Source organism: Protopterus annectens, chromosome 14.part0 (genome assembly GCF_019279795.1).
Source record: "Protopterus annectens isolate FY-2018-M chromosome 14.part0, PAN1.0, whole genome shotgun sequence".
NCBI lineage: Eukaryota > Metazoa > Chordata > Ceratodontiformes > Protopteridae > Protopterus > Protopterus annectens.
This window is the reverse complement of record NC_056748.1, coordinates 673557872-673574540: the sequence shown is the minus strand read 5'-3', so window position 1 is coordinate 673574540 and position 16669 is coordinate 673557872. Positions and strand designations below refer to the sequence as shown.

General features: G+C 39.9%; 1 protein-coding gene across 1 annotated transcript in view; it reads right to left on the bottom strand.

Annotated features, from left to right (window-relative positions):
- Nucleotides 1–5411: 5411 nt before the first annotated feature.
- Nucleotides 5412–16669, bottom strand: part of PRKG1 (protein kinase cGMP-dependent 1) — a 3380995-nt gene continuing 3369737 nt past the window's right edge. Inside the window, exon 18 of the mRNA XM_044056419.1 lies at nt 5412–7552. Coding sequence (XP_043912354.1) covers nt 7454–7552 — 99 coding nt within the window. The 3' untranslated portion in view covers nt 5412–7453. The remainder of the gene's footprint in view (nt 7553–16669) is intronic.

Genomic DNA, 16669 nt, shown 5'->3' with positions numbered 1-16669 from the left:
AAAACAATTTTACATCGTCTTTTGTTTTTTAAACACAGTGCTAGTCGGCTGTTTAAATTTGGAATGAAATATGCCTCAAAAGCAGTGATTTGCAGAAAAAGAAATGCACTCAATTCACTGATCATGTATTTTGTGTTAAGATACGTAGATAAAGTTTCACTAGTGATGCTTGCTGATATTTCTTTCAAAATAAGTAATGCAAAATGTTTACATCTTAGTGGCTATTTAATGGCATTTCATTATGTAGAAGACATTCTCAATAATTTTGAGGTATTACCATAGAAATATGGACATAATTCTGCCAAAAGTTAAAAGAAATGCACTTTGATGCATAAGTAATTTCCCATCAGAGCTCTATGATATGAACTCTATACTAACTGTGTTGTAATATAATTAAATGTGTTTTGTGGAAGGGTATCTGACAACTTAAACTGTTCTTTGAAGTAAAACAGCTCTGCCATCATACTTTTTTTTTTTTATGAGGAGGATAGGATTCTGTTTATCAGGATTTCAGAAAGTACAACTGCCATTATAACACAGATGAAAAGAAACAGAAATGCACTGTTGACAGGCAAGCAATCGCCTCATACTCAGTATGTCTAAATATTAGACAAAAGAACACTTTGTTATGTAAAGGGATCTGAAGGTAATATGATTATGTTTACCAAATTCCTATAAGCACACTCATTTAATATTGAAACTTAGTGTTGCTTTGTATACAGTCAATATTTTCCTAAGCTTGATTTTGGATGTTATTTAAGGTTAACTTAAAAAAGATACCAAATTTAAGAGATACAAATAATCACAGTCATATTATGCCATTTAACAGGACAAGTAGTTCTAGTAATACAAAAAATGCTCCTCTAATTATTCCATTGCAGTAATGCCACAATGTTTTTTAATGAAATAAATAATTAAACATTTTGCAGGGATATAGTAAAATTATATATTTCTGTTCTATGATAAAGCAATAGGACAATGATCAGTACTGTAACTTCAAAAAGTTGAACTACCACCAAAGTTTCTTCATCTTAAACAGAGCTAAAATCAGGTAAATAAATTAAAATTACAAATAAAAAACATATTTTGACATGAACATTTGCTACTACAACACTGTCTGAGCAATATTTGTCAATTGGATAAGTGAAATGGTGCATTTTTGGATATTTTTCAGAAATGATCTGGACCACTGGATCATGCGGAGTTATAATACACTGGAACAGTTCAGAGCTGTCAATGGACAAGCATTCTTTTAGATGAAACCTGCAGTATCAAACGGATGTCTACATAAATATGGGGATAACATGCAAACTCCAAATAGACAGTGAACAAAGACAAAGATTAAACCCCAGTCCCTTGAACTGTGAGAGAGAAATTTTAAGCAATGAACCACTATACTGTTTATTTTAACTTGCAATTAGTGAGAGCTACTCAACTGTTGATCAAAGGGTATTACTGAGTAAACTTATAACACGCAGAGTGAATACGTTGCTATTTACCTATATCCTGTTGTGTATTAATGATATATTTAGCAGTCCCTTTTGCAGTAACATTTATTTAAAAAAATATCTTCCACTAGAAAACTGTCTGGCAAATGTAAAGGTGTCCTGTTTATATCTGCACTGGAAAGTCAAAAGTCATTTTGTGTAGCACTAGGGGGAATGTCGAAACCACATTGTTTCTGAAAAATCTGACATTTGTCGAGTGTGTGTGTTTCCAGAAAACAAAACTACCTAAGTAGTGACTATCTTGTGTAGACTGGGGCATGCAGTAATCCCAAGTCTTGGTCTGATGTAGAAGATAATGAAAAACAAGACATGTTCAGTATAAGTCACAGACAGTAAGATGTACGGTCTCCTCAATGAACGACCTACAAAAATTACTAGAGAAATGGACATCAGGATAGTTTTGTGGTGGAAAGCTACCAAATAATCTTGTCTTTAAATAAACAGTTGGTTGAGTTGCAGTTCTTTGCATGACTCCCAGCTTACATATTTGCAGGCTTCCAGAACTACAGTGGTGATTATGTATCTCCAGGAAAGTGTCCTAAAATCATCACATTCACTTTCTATATGAAATCTTCCCATTTTTAACTTAATGTGCTGTCCTGATGCACATTAGCTATTACTTAGATTGCTATGCTATTCATACCACATCACAAACAATCCTTGTGATAATACTTCACTGAAACAGCTATGGTATTTAATATTTACACTCAAAGCACACATTCATCAAGGTCTTGGCTCAATTCAGTATGAAAACCGCTTATGCTGCTATCATCAAAAGGTGTGTTCTCAAAATAACAGAGAAATGTTTTTGTATGTTTTGAAGGTGATGCAGTTAGCCCTTGCAGAATCTTTTTCAACAGCTGCTGCTTGTGCAAGGCTCCATATCAATGGGGAGTGTGTGTGCTCTAATACACAAAGTCTAATATTTAATAGGCTATACAATAATTCAAACATTCAAAACCATTTTTCTTGTTTAGTTTTTTTTATGCAGGCACAAATATTACTTTAATAATTAATCTGGTTTTATTGCTTTTACTAATACTGTGAGTTGTGCAAACTTCTATGATTTTTTTTACTTTTCATATATTAATACTTTAACTTCAAACCATATTGTTTCAAGCCATCAACAACTAGCTTAAACAATCTGTATATGTATTTAATATCAGTTCAATATTTCAGGTAAGCCTGTTCTACAAACTGTGTTTTATATATATATCCCATCATTACCTGCAAAACCACAATTTTGATTTTAGGTGATGGTTGCACTTTATGTGCTTACCAGAGCCATGGAATGGTGCAACATTATATTTAAAAAAAAAATTGCTTATGAAAAAACAGAAGTTTTACAATATAGTAAATCTTCTACAATCCCCCTATAATGAAATATCCTGCATGTGACCGGAGAAATAACCTTTGCCTATGGAATTTCTGTCTTGATGTTTGACATGTTAAACTGCCATTTCCAATAATTTCAGGGTACAGATGAAATAAATTTTTTTATAATGTAGAGTATTGTGTAGGGGGTTATGACTGTATCACCAATCAGGTACTTGCATATTATTGCAATGAGATTTTTAACATCCTGTAATTCGCAAAATAACTTTAGCTTTCAGTAAAAATGAGTATGTGCACTCCAAATTACTACTGTATCACATTGCTTGGATAACAGGCGCAGGAATAACAAACAAAAGTAGGAGTTTGTCAACCAGCTGCTGGTGGACAACATTTTTCCTCAAGCACATTTTTTAAAACACTCAGCCTACAACCACTTTGTGTACTACACTGACCAGAAAAGCAGAGGAACTGTACTACTACTGAAATGAGCTTCCTAAATCAATACTAGCTTTTTCTTGTACTTACTACAGTTAAGATTTCTGTTCTACTTTCCGAACACTTGGTATAATGAACGTTGAACAGAAATATCACTTTGCTAGATTTCTCATAGGCAGACAGTGCACCAAAGTTGCTAATCAGTATCACAATCACAACACAGAAATCCTCATCCACGAGAAAACTGTCCATGAAACTGAGGTTAACCTACCATTCAGATAACTGTCCAAGAGCAGAAAGAAGGACTCAAGATTTGATGCTAATATAGCAAAACTGACTTGCTCACAACCTGCTTGCAATTATACAAAATACAGGCACAGCTTACTTATTTCTCTGGAAACAAACCTATCTAACAGTATAGTGTTGTGGATGTATGGCTTACTAAATGTAAATGACAGCAAATGGTTTCAGCCAGTGAAAACATTATGAATTACAGGATGTTAGAAATCTGGTTGCAATAATATGCAAGTACCACAAATCAAAAATATTCTTTAATGTATTCAAGAAATGAAGTCAAAAATTCTCTTCTGGGGCAAAGCTAAAGATATGAGTTTTTTAAATCCATTATGAGAACACATTTATAAGTAATTATGATCAATTACTTGGATGCAAGTTATTGTAATGCATGTAACTTCAGCTGCCTTAATGTATTACAAGTTAATGTTAGATCATAAAGTGTATTTTTACAACTTTTAAAGCTGTAACACACTTAGAACCACCATACAGAATGTGGCCAGAAAATAAGTCTACTTCTGATGAACTAATTGTTTTAAAAGCTTTTAAACACTTACTGATATTCTGTGCAGCAGCAAAAAGTGTTTTACAGATTTTGAATTACAATTTTCCAACAGTGTTCCATTGTGGTGGTTGTGAATTACAGTTTGTGACCAGATACATGTTATGCGGTCTCAGAGGCATTTGTCCCAGATGCTGTTGACAGTAAAAGGGGTGTGTCATTCTCTGCCAGTCTCTGGGTGGTATTTAATACCAAACTTGCAGTACATTAGCAGTAAAAACCAGCAGAGTAACTTCTGAGTTTTTCCTCCACCTTCGCCACTTGGACTTCTGTGTGAGCTATTGCTGTGTGGCCTCCCTTCCCTTTCCTGGAAGAGTTTAACTGTGTGCATAATAGAATGAGCAAATGATCTACAATGCTGTATTGGTGAAACTGTCATGCTTGGCTGAGGTGACCTTATGGGCACTGTACTTGGCTTGCAGCTGGGCATGCCATCTGGGGGTTATCCGTCACCCTACCCAATAAGGATCCATCCTGCACAGTGAGGTTTCATAGGTTATGATATCACTATTTCAGTGAGATTATCTTTTGATATTGTCTTGATTGTTCAGATATTACAATGTTGATGTCATGCAAATAAACTGGTCGCATTGGCATTTATGTGTCAGAGTGTTTATGTTGAGTAGTGGGCTTAGAGACAATAACATCTCTGAAAGATACATATGAAAACAGGTTATGCACATCTTTGATATTAGAGATGTATATAAAAAAGGCTGTAGTGCACGGAGAGCCGTTATCATGCCCAACTGTCAGTTAATGACATCCTAGTCTAGCACTATAGCACTGTGAGGCCTCATTGGTGAATTTATGACCAGTTAAGAAAGATTATTTTTTGATATTATCTTGATTGTTTAGACATTTCATATCATGTGTGGCACTAGCCTTAATTTCTTAAAGTGTTGGTCAGTAAATAGCAGCAGCAAAACATGAAATCGGTTAATTTTCAACTCTGTTTCTCTCTGCTTTCTATATTACACTCACTAAAAAGGGATTTTGGAACAAGCTGCTTCCCTTACACAAGGAATATGTAAAGTGCTTCCTAACTGCATTACTGGCTTTCAAAGTTGTCACGACATTTCACTGTTTTTTTTTCCTTTTTTTGTAGCCAGTAGTACATGGGACAGGTAGATTTCCATGCATTATAAAGAATTTTGATCAGATCTCCAATTGTAACTTAATACTATGTTTTCTGACATGGAGGCCAAGACTGACCTTGAGAATGAAGCTCTTTATGTGAGTTCCTTACCATCCATGTCTCAAAAACATAATAAGCAAGATACAGTCGGCGACACAATCATAATCCTCTATGCCTCATTTCTTAGTAAATTGACACATTCTGTATTCTACAAATACTTTTACAATAAGCATTTGGAGGATTCCTATACAGGCTGATATTTTCTAACATACAGTATATTAAATCTCATGTTGTATAGCGCTACCTAATTCATTAAAGTGAAAAAGTATATGACTTGTACAATGTAACCATCATATATAAGGATTTCACATTTCTTTTCTGTTAGGTATCACAATAGCTTTTAAAGTCTTTCAGAAAAAGATTCATATTTATTACAAATTATTATTTTGTATACAGTTCAGTGGCTGTAGTTTCAATCAGGTATATGGACCTCAGCACCTGTACTTTTAAAAACATCCTAAAACAGATTATTGTGCATGCTTAAAAAATAATAAGAATTCATGTTGCTGGTGATACCTGAGTGAGGTGCCCTAGATTGTTAAATCTCATACTGGAACAAGGCCAGCCCATACAGGTTAACCATATACTTGTACGTATAGTTAACAGATTTGATGTTGTAGGAAAATAGAGATAAATAGGACAAGGCAATTATACTTTTTTGCAAATCTGAATGACCTTCAAACTAAACTTTGTTTTATAAAGTATTGCAAATCAATCCTAAACCATACAAAGGCAATATAAAATAAAATAGCATTTCACTGTGCAAAATATAAGTCTCAGATACTTTTATATAGTAGTCTATCTGTGTCTTTGTGATTTCGAACTCCTGCATACAGTATTAGCAAGAATACTAGACATTTCTTTGTGTCAGTAAGAAGGGAACTTTATATCGACTATTTGGAGCTTGCATAAGGAGGCCAAGAAGATAAGGCAATACATTAGTTCATTTCCTGGTCTTTTCTACGTCCTCAGTACAACAAATCACATCATCTTCTAAAAATGTGGAAAACATACATTATGCTGCAGAGTCAGTGGTTGTCAAATGAAAGTATACATGCCAATTTTGATTTAATGGAGAGCGATTTAATATTCATAATCATAAAATAAAGCTATTAATTTAAAGAACAAAATATCTTGTGATAAGTTTTTTCCTGTGGTTTACAGACTGAAAAAAATATGACACCTTGAAATTTTGGTTAGGTGGCCTGCAAATGAAGAACTATCATTACGTGAGAGACAGTATGCATACAGAAGGGGTCGCATTACTCTAATGGTAGTCATTTTCCACAAGAATGCCATTACTGAAATATGCTAATATTACAAGTGGATATTTTTTGATGTGACTATTGACCAACTGAAAAAATATGTATTGTTGTAGGTATGCCAATAACAATATTATAAAAATGTATTCAGTACAGAATTATACAGTCAAGAATGTTTTGACAGTGGTTCCCAATATATTTGCAGTGATGAAAGTAATGTTTTAGCTACTGTGCTTATGTCAAAAAAAAAAAATCAGTCTTGTCATTAAACTTGTTTCTGAAAAATACAGAGTTTCAACACTGGTTTAAAAAGACTTTGTTCTGACCAATATGTTAATGGTCTTCTGTTTTATATATATATATATATATATATATATAGACACTGGCCTATCATATAAGACCTTACACAGTAACTATAAAATTTGAGATTACCCTGGGATCAAACATTGTAGGCATCTACAGTACTAAATTACATTGCTATTTGAATGTAAATGTATGTCTGAATCTGAAAAATGAATAAACAATGGATTTCTTTTTTCCTCATAAACTGAGTTTGTATCCTAATATTTAAAATAGCAATTCAAGGATAGCAGCAAAAAAGAAAAAAAAGTTATTCACCGATGAAAAGATTGCTCCAGGACCCACCATAATATTTGCTAATTTAAGTTCAATGTATGTCTTATGAGAAGCATTATTTTCTAAGCTGAAAGTCCTAATGCCACTGTAGAAACTGTAGCAGCACCAGTCAAGGCATCATGGTGACCCAGAGCACTGACGCTGATCCTCTCACTCCATTGGATACTGGCAGCCCTATCCCAGAGAAGCTGTCCTAAGCAAGGCAGAAGCAGGTGAAAGAAAACAACTAGAAATCAATGTCCCATCCTGAGTTGTCATCAGGTGGTGGTTCTTCGGTGTCTTCTGGGAAAGTATCAAAGTTGCTAGTGTCAGTTGGAGATGCTACCTGCAAAACACAATACAAAGGATTTTGAAATTTGAGAGAAAGTAAAATAAAATCAACATGAGTTATTACTGCTATCACCCATATAAATTGTTAATAACATATTTAACTGAATAACAATGCTAAAAATAACATCTTTTGAGTTAAAGCCCTATTTGGTGTATCAAGTGTAAAATCCTTTTAATTTAAAGACATTTGAAAAAATGCATAACTAAAAAGTACCTTGTAATCTTAAATCTTAATTAATCTTTAAATTAATTTCTAATATGTCTTTGCTTGTTTCTTGCTATAACTAGGAATATTCATTTTCCCGCAGAACTATCTCTATTTCTGATATAATTCATGAAAGTAGTAAAGTATGACAGTTTTGAGCAGCTCTAAACCACCTTTCCTTCATTAAGAAGAAAGATGGAGTACTTGCAAGACTTACAGATTTATTCCCTCTACCAAAATGGTCAGCATCAGGCAGCAGTTTTCTATATGAAGGCTCAAAAATAACTGCTTTCTTCAAATCGGTATGTTTTATCCTGAGTTCAAGCCCCATGACTTGTAAAAAGATTTTAGTTGCAAACACAGGTTTACATAATAAACCACTATTAGGTGGTGCAGGGTTTATAACTGCTGCCTCAAAGTACTTGGCTGCTCAGTTCCTAGCTGTGGTACTTTCTGTGTGGAAGATGTTTTGCTTGGGCACTGATTTTGCTCCCATATAAGAAGGATTTAAGTAGGTGAGTTGTAAGTGATCTAATTTTCCTCAAGGTATATATGTGTGAGTGTGTATATGGGGGAGGTATACTAGTTAGAACTTTTGGTAGACTGGCCATCACTATGGGATTTCTTCCCACTTTACATCCAGTTTTTGGGATTATTTCAGTCATTCGGCAGTCTGTAAAAATAAATCATTTAAACTATGAAATGGCTATCAAAGTGTTTAGCTACCTACTTCTCATTACAGTATACCAGTGAACATACAACATGACATTAGCCATCACAATTATTACTCACAGTGGACCAGTTAATCCTTTGAGCAAAAAGTGAATAATGGGTAGACTTGGAGGAAGAGCATCCAGATTCTAGACTAGCCATGAGGTTATGACATTACAAATTTATTTAATCTCTCCTCATGAAACAGACATATCTGATAATGTTAATCTTCATTCCTTCCTTACTGATGGGTTATCGCTTCCGTCCTCAGAACTGAGCCAGCCAATATCAACCTCATGTCAGCCAAAAACTCTCGAGGCAAGGTCCTACCCAGAATGCTCTGCTGCCTGTTACCTCAGATCTCGTTTGACATGTTGCTGTACAGCCATGTCAAGCCACTCTCTCAGCTAATTGTCTAATTCTTTGACAGATTATATATTGCTCTTAAATGTTTCTTAGGTTCATAGGTTCATAGGTTCATACTAGGCTATCTGCCCGAGGGCATTTACAAGCCTAGCCCATCGTTTTGTGGCTTACGCCACCCCTTTAGTATGGGGAACTATACCCATTATTTTGCTGTGCCTCTGTCGAGCAGTGACACTGAGGTAATCCCTGGGGTATATCTGCGATCTCCCATCCATTGGTCAAGATTTCTCTTGAACAAGGCCAGCGAGGTGCTCTGCCTCACATATAGGGAGTCTTTGGGTGATGAATCTATCCCTCCAGCACGTCCTATTAATAGCCGTGTCGAGGTTTAAGTCTCCCGCCCTTGTGGCTCTGATGGATCTAGATTTTTTGAGGTGAAGCATATTCATCAAATCTGGGTTTGACATGGCCTTGTATGTTAGGCAAAGGTCACCTCTGAGCAAGCGGTAAGCGACTGAATAGAGCTGGAGTTCTTTCAGTCGGGCAGCATAGGACAGATTTTTGAGACCCTTTATCCTTTTGGTGAGGAACTTTTGTGGCCTCTCCAGCTGCTGCAAGTGTCGGGTCAGATACATTCTGAATGGGGCATTGTACTCAATCATTGGTCTGATGAGTGATGAGTAGAGGGAGACAATGACCTCCCTTGATATAGATGAGAATCCCTTCATGATAAGGTGGGCAATGTAGAAGGTCTTCCTAACTACTTTAGCTACATGGGTGTCGAATGACAGACTACTATCAACCTGGGTCCCCAGGTCCCTGATAACTTCTTCTGTGCTCAGTGGATTGCCACCTATTTTGTAGCTAGGGGTAACCTTGTTTTTCCCGAAGGGTATGACTATGCATTTTTTGGCATTTAACTTTAGGCCATGGCTCTGGCACCAGTTATCCATTTCTGTGAAACCCTTCTGAAGGATATCTGTGTCAGATGTGTTTTCTACTATGGCGCCCAGTTTGCAGTTGTCTGCAAACTTTGTCAGCCATAACCCTCCTGTGTTTGCTTGTACTTCGGAGAAGTAGATGCCAAACAAGAGTGGGCCCAGGACTGAGCCCTGTGGGACACCACTTGTGACAGGCTTTGAGTCTGACATGGCGCCAGCAACTCTGACCCTGTGGGTTCTGTCACTCAGCCAGTTTGCAACCCATCTTGTGATGTATGGGTTAATATTTAAGCTAATGAGTTTTTCAATGATACCCGAGTGGGGTATTGTATCGAAGGCCTTCACCAGATCGAGGTAGGCTGTATGGACTGCCTTTCCTCATCAATGGCTTTGGTGACTGTTTCAAAAAGTCAACCAAGTTTAAAAGGCATGATCTGCCTTTGACAAAGCCAAACTGGGTTGGATCCAAAGTCTGCAAATTCCCTATGTCTTTATTTATGAGGTCCATTATGATCCTCTCCATGGCTTTGCAGATAAGGCTTGTCAAGCTAATGGGCCGGTAATTTCCAGGGTCGGTGGAGGCACCGCCTTTGTGAAGTGGGACCACAGTTGCAGTGCGCTACTCCTGGCACGTATCCAGAGGTAAGACTTTGATTAAACAGCTGTCCTAGCTGTGGGTTTAATTCCTCATTGAGTTTGTGGAGCACACAGCCGGGACACCATCAGGTCCCATGGATGCTGTGTTTTTTGCTTTGGAGAGAGCAGTTCTCACTTGGGCGTTGGAGATGTTTGGGGGGCTGCAATCATTTGGTATAGATATCTCTCCTTTTGGGGGGAGGGGGGGGAGAAGTTTGCACTGAACCTGTCAGCCAGTATGTTGGCAATGTCCGTAGGATCAGTAATCTTCACATCATTTTGAACTAGTTCTGAGCATATCTGGGAGTTTCCTCCCAGGTTTCTAACATAGCTAAAGAAGGCCTTATGATTGTCTTTTGAGTCTTTAGCTATTTTTCTCTCAAAATTTGCTTTGGATGATTTTATGAGAGCTCTTAGTTTTTTACTTATAGTGATCAAGGGTGTCTTACCTTTTAAGGATTTTGCTCTATCTTGTAGTAGCTTCCTCCTTTTGTTGTAGAGTTTGTTTATGGCTGGGGTCCACCAGACTGGACGCTTGCCTTTGGTACAAAGAGTCTTTGGGATTGCCTTATCCATGCAGTCCTGCAGGTGCTGGTAGAAGGCATTTGTAAGTGATTCAGCGGCATGTGTACTGTTTTCCGCCGGCTCGGGGGCCTTAAAGGAGACCACACTAGTCTTTAGAAGTGTGAAGTCGGCTTTCGTGAAGTTCTTTACTGTGGTCTTTTTTATTTCAGGTGGGGGTGGGATGAGGACCTCCAGCGAGATTAGTTTGTGATCTGATCTCACCAGTGAGGGGTATACTTCCGGTGTTGAACATTGTGCTCCCATGTTCGTGATGATGAGGTCAAGTATGTTATCTCCTCTTGTGGGATGGTAACTAGTTGTTCCATGGCATTTGAGTTTATGAATTCCAGGAACTTTTGGGCTAGGGTGTTTGGGCTTGAGTAGTGTTCCCAGTCTATATTAGGGTAATTGAAGTCACCTAGTATGATGGTGTTTGGTGATACATTTATCCCCTCTAGTGTTTTCAGGAAGGCCATGTGAGGTTCCTGAGTTTGTGAGGGTGGCCTGTAACATGCTACAATTTGCAGAGCAGTCTTGCCTATGGTTAATTGCACCTGGATGGTCTCCGATGCATCGTGCGTTGCAACCAGTTTTGAGGTGTGGGTGTCCTTGATGAATATGGATACCCCCCCTCCTTTCTTGGTATTGTCTGGACTTTGGGGCCGGAACGCATGATATGAGGTAAAACCTGATAGTGCTGGGGTGCTCTCAGGAGCCTTGAACCAGGTTTCTGTCACAGCACAGACATCGATGTTCTCCATACTGAGAAGGGCCTCGAGTGCATGCATTTTGAGATTCAGACTTCTGGCATTGAGCAGCATTACCCTTAGTTTTTTTCCTTTTTTGTGTTCTAGGGTGGTAGGTTTAGAATTTGAGCCTTGCCTAAAAAAGGCGCTATGGGAGTGGCAAGAGCCTTTGCCAATATCCGGAATCCCAGAGGTGACAGGTGCAAGCCGTCCCTTGCGAAGCAGCGTGGCTTGTCCAGCATGTCATCCCAGGCAGACAGACACTGGATCCCCTTTGAATGACACCAGTGTTTAAGCCAATTGTTAAAGCTGATCATCTTATCTCTGTATTGTGGCATCATTCTTGGTGAAGGTAGGATACTGCTCAAGGTCAGGGTCATACCTGCCTGGGCTACATAATCAAAGAGCTCCTCAATGTCTCTTTTCATGTAGTCCAAGGAGGTACGTCTCAGGTCGTTTACACCAGCGTGGACAATGACTGAGTCGTATTTGTACCTGCAGTTGAGAGACCTGAGTGCTTGCGTTATGTGGCGGATTCTAGCGCCCGACAGGCAGCTTACTGTGACCTTCTCCTTACTCAGTCTGGTGAGCGGGACGTCAGTGTGTCTGACTATGGAGTCACCAATGACTAGTGTGTCTGACATTTTGTTTGGCCTTAAGGGCTGTGACTGTTTGACACTCTGACTGTGAGGTCTATGTGTTGCAAGTGATGTGTTCTGAGGTGGTGGTTGTTTGGGTGTCTGCTTCGGTGGCCTCTGCTGTTTTGGTAGATTTTTGATCAGAGCCTCCGAGTATGTCTTTGTGTGTTTATGTGTATGATTTGAGGTTGTGATGGTACTATGTGAGACTGGGTCTATAGTGTGTGTGGTAACCTTCTCCTCCTGACTGGTCTTGCCAGTCCTATGTTGAGAGAGCTCAGCCTCCAGTTTGGCTGTATAGTTGCATCTCTCGCATGTATTTGTGTTTTGTGGGAGGAGGAGAGGGTTGTCTGTGTACATGAGGCAATTGTAACATTGCCTCAATATTCCCAGGTTCACCAGCTGAGCAGGAGAGGACACTAGCAACTGATCCCTCAACATGCTAGAAGGAATAGAAAAAAAACTTTAAAGAAGATTCCGGGTTACGTGGGTGACCGAGAAGTGGGGGTTTGCCTTTTTGGTGTACTATCTATGACAAGAGCACCGTATCAAGGTAATAAGTACTGTAGGAGCAAGTGCTAGGTTTAACAGATAGAGAATAGTCTACTTGGAGTCAAGTAGAGATGATCTTTTTAGTTATAGGATACGCTGATTAGATCAGTAGTATAGTTCGAGGAAGGTAGTTTTAAGGGAAAATTTGAAGAGTGGAATTTAGGTAGCCCTAATAGTTTAAATCTGCTTAACCGGTGCTGCCCTAGTGTGCAACAGTAGCAGCTCCGCGCTAAATCGCTAAATCAAGCAAACGCTGCTTAGCTGCTTTTATATCAGGGGGCTTCTCAAAAGTTTATTCTAATATTTTCCTACCCTATTGTACACTTTAGTATCTCTCCCTTTAGTCTTTTCCTTTTATTACCCTCTTTTTCTTACCTTGTGGTAATTCTCCATTACCATCATTGGTAATCCTTCCTTTTCTCTTTTTTCCCGTTTCTTGGGTAGCCGTTATTCTTTCTTTTGCTACACACCAGCTATGTCAGATAAGAAAAGTACCATTGGTTTCAAGCATTGCAAGAATTGTGGCCATATGTTACTGCTTTTCGATGGCCATGACTTATATGTCTACTGTCTTAATGTCTCCCACTTTACTGTGGATCCTCCACATGGGATTTGTAAAAATGTCTAAGGTCTCCTCAAGTCTCCTTTCTCTGAGGCTATTTCTGGGTTGGAGGGCTCACCTCCTCCTGTTAAATCCCGCAAGAGGCATTCTTCCTCTTCTTCATCAAAGTCACTCCCTTCTTCTCCCTCAGGAGATCATAGAGAGTCGACTCACAAGAAGGTGAAACTGATTACTCCTCCGGCACTGGCACCTGTGACCCTGTCAGCTTTAGGCTCAGCACCACCCCAAATTATTCTGACTACAGCCATGTCTCCTTTATCGATACCAGCACCGGAGTTCCCGGTGTAGACAACTATGGTTCTGACAGCTCTGTCGCAACCCCTAATGGCACCATCAATGCGGGTTCAGTCCCCTACAGCACTGTTGGTACAGTCATCTTTGGCTCCAAGTATGACTCTTCTGTACTCCATGGTGAAGACATTTTCAACACTGACGTGTTTCGGTGCAGTCCTTGGCACCATCCTTATTGCCACTGCAGACACTTTCCACTATAGCACCATACCCTTCAGGGCAGACTTTTGCCTTTACATTGCAGACACCTTCAACTACTATGGCGCAGACATCTTCGGTGCAGATGTTTTCCACACCATTTTCTTTAGTGCAGACTTCCTTGGCTCTGAGCTCTGCATCTATTGAATTAGCAAGGACCAAATATTCCTCTTCACTGGATCCTTTTGCTAGCAGTCAGCATAGTCCTTTCCTAGAAAGGCCAGAATTGCCATCAGCTTTCTCCAAGAGGTCAACTAAGAGTCTTTCTGAACAAGATGTGCTGCGGCTTCTTGACCAGTTGCTTATGGCCAGAGGTGTCTCTAAACCATTGAAGTCCATGTTCCCTCATTCAGGTGAATGTTTATCTCCTCAAACCCCAACATATACTCCTCCTTCAACTTCCACTCAATCTCAAAGCCTATTACTCCGACAGCAACTTCCCCCCTCTGACTCCAGTAGTGGATTTCACTTTGGAACCAGAGTCATCCTTGTGGCCTTCGGTGCACTGGGCATCGGGGTCTTCTCAGGCCAGTGGCTGTGCCATTGGGGAGGGAATTCCTGGCTCCAAGCTAATTTTTTTCTATGGCATGTTCCAGGGATGTCTCTCTCTGTTATGGTTCATGGCCATCTTAAGACTCCTGGTCTGGGGGTGGGCTCGTTGGGGCAGGGTGTGACCCCAGTTCCGAAGTTGTCATTCTTGGTTCTGGGCTCCCATCCCTCCTTGGGCGGGTGAGTCTTCCAGGCCATGGAGAGGGTGCTTGCCTCCACTGGCAAAGCTCATTTGTCAGAGTCCTCTCCCCCATCTGTGCCGCAACTGCCACAAGCTTCAAATTCCAGGCACTGGGGACAAGAGCCTCAGGTTTCTCCTCCTCAGGAGACCCCCTCTTTGCAGTCTTCCTCAGAACCTCCCACTGAGGAAGTACCCCGCAAAGCATCATGTAAGAGGAAGCACATGGACTCCCCTGAGGAGTCATTGTCTGAAGATACAGATTTTGATGACAGGGAAGGCTCCCCATGGTCACTGTCTGATGAGGTGTCCTTTGGTGACATCCTTGAGGAGTGACTGGAAGCCCTCTAATCCTGCCTCTGAGGAATCCATATTCCTGTAGGGTTTTTGTGCCCAGCCCCCTACCTCCTGGGTCACCCCACCTGCCGGTTATCTCATCCAGCTCATCGTGCAGCTCACATGGAAGCGATACCTAAGAAACTAGATAAAATGTTATCACCCCCAACTCAGCACCCCATTGGTCACAAGGTCTTCCAGTAGATGCTATCATGATGGCAGCTGCTACTAAGAAGAATGTGGCAGAAGAGAGCCAAACTGTCCATCCACCCAACAAGGAGTCCCGGGCGATTAACAGATTGGGGAAGCATGTGTTTGCTTCATCAACCGTTGCCGTAAGGTCTTTGAATTATTTGGCACATTTTACCAGGCTTCAGCGAGATCTTATCAACCAGCGTTCTGAAACTTTGGCAGGAGCTGTTTCTGATGAAGTCCGTGATAATGTGGTTTCTCAGATAGCCACCATAGAGTCCATTTCCAACTCTTCCATGCATCTTATTTCTCACGCAATGGAAGGGGTGGCTAGAGCAGCAGGTACAGTTGCCAGACGACATGCTTGGATGTGCCTTTGTGGACTCCTTTAAGGCTTCCTACATGAATAGAGTCCACTTCTTTGGCCCTAAAGTCAAGGATACGCCAGCACAGTGCGAACAAGATGGTAAGACCCTGTCTGCCATTGGTGTCAGACATCCCACTCCTCAGCAATTCTACTCCAGAAATCAGAGGCGCTGAAAGATCTGGCACAAGAAATCACAGGGTTCTTTCCAGGATGCACGTGCTGAGTTCTCCCCTAGAGGAAGAGGGGGAAACTCCAATGGAAGACGCCGCTTTTGGGGAAGAAGAGTTCCGCAAAACCGGGGTTCCAGAGATTCTTTCTCTGGCCAACTCTATCAGCGCTCCTGAAGTGTTGCCTGACCGCTCACCTCTGGAAGTGGTTGGGGGTCCTTTCTCCTTATACCCCGCTGCCTGGCAAAAGATAACAACTGACTCTTGGGTACAACAGATTATATCCAAAGGCTATCACATTCCCTTCCATCTTCATCCCCTGTATTGCATCTCATAAATCATCTACCAGACTAATTTATCTTAACAAATGGAAAAGGTTCTCTCTATGGGCAGCAAATAAACAATTAAACCCCTTGTCAGCCTCAGTCTTGTTGGTATTGGATTACTTATCACATCTTTTCCATTCTGGGGTGTCTGCCTCTACTATCCATATTGATTTAGCTGCCATCTCAAATTTTCATATTGGTTTTCAAGATTCTTCACTTATGTAAGACTTTCTTGAAAGGGGTTATCCACCTAAACCCTACATTTCAAGAACCCATACAACCTTGGGATTTGGCTTTGGTTCTGCAAGCTCTAACAGCTCCCACCTTTGAACCTGCATCTTCTTGTGATGAAAAATATTTGTTTTGGAAAATGTTTTTGATTGCTATCACATCGGCCAGGCGATTGTCAGAACTCCAGGCCTTATGCATCAAACCTCCCTATCTTATCTTCCATAAGGATATGGCATCACTGAAAACGAATTCTACCTTTTTACCAAATGTGGTGTCAGAGCGATCTATCAATCTAC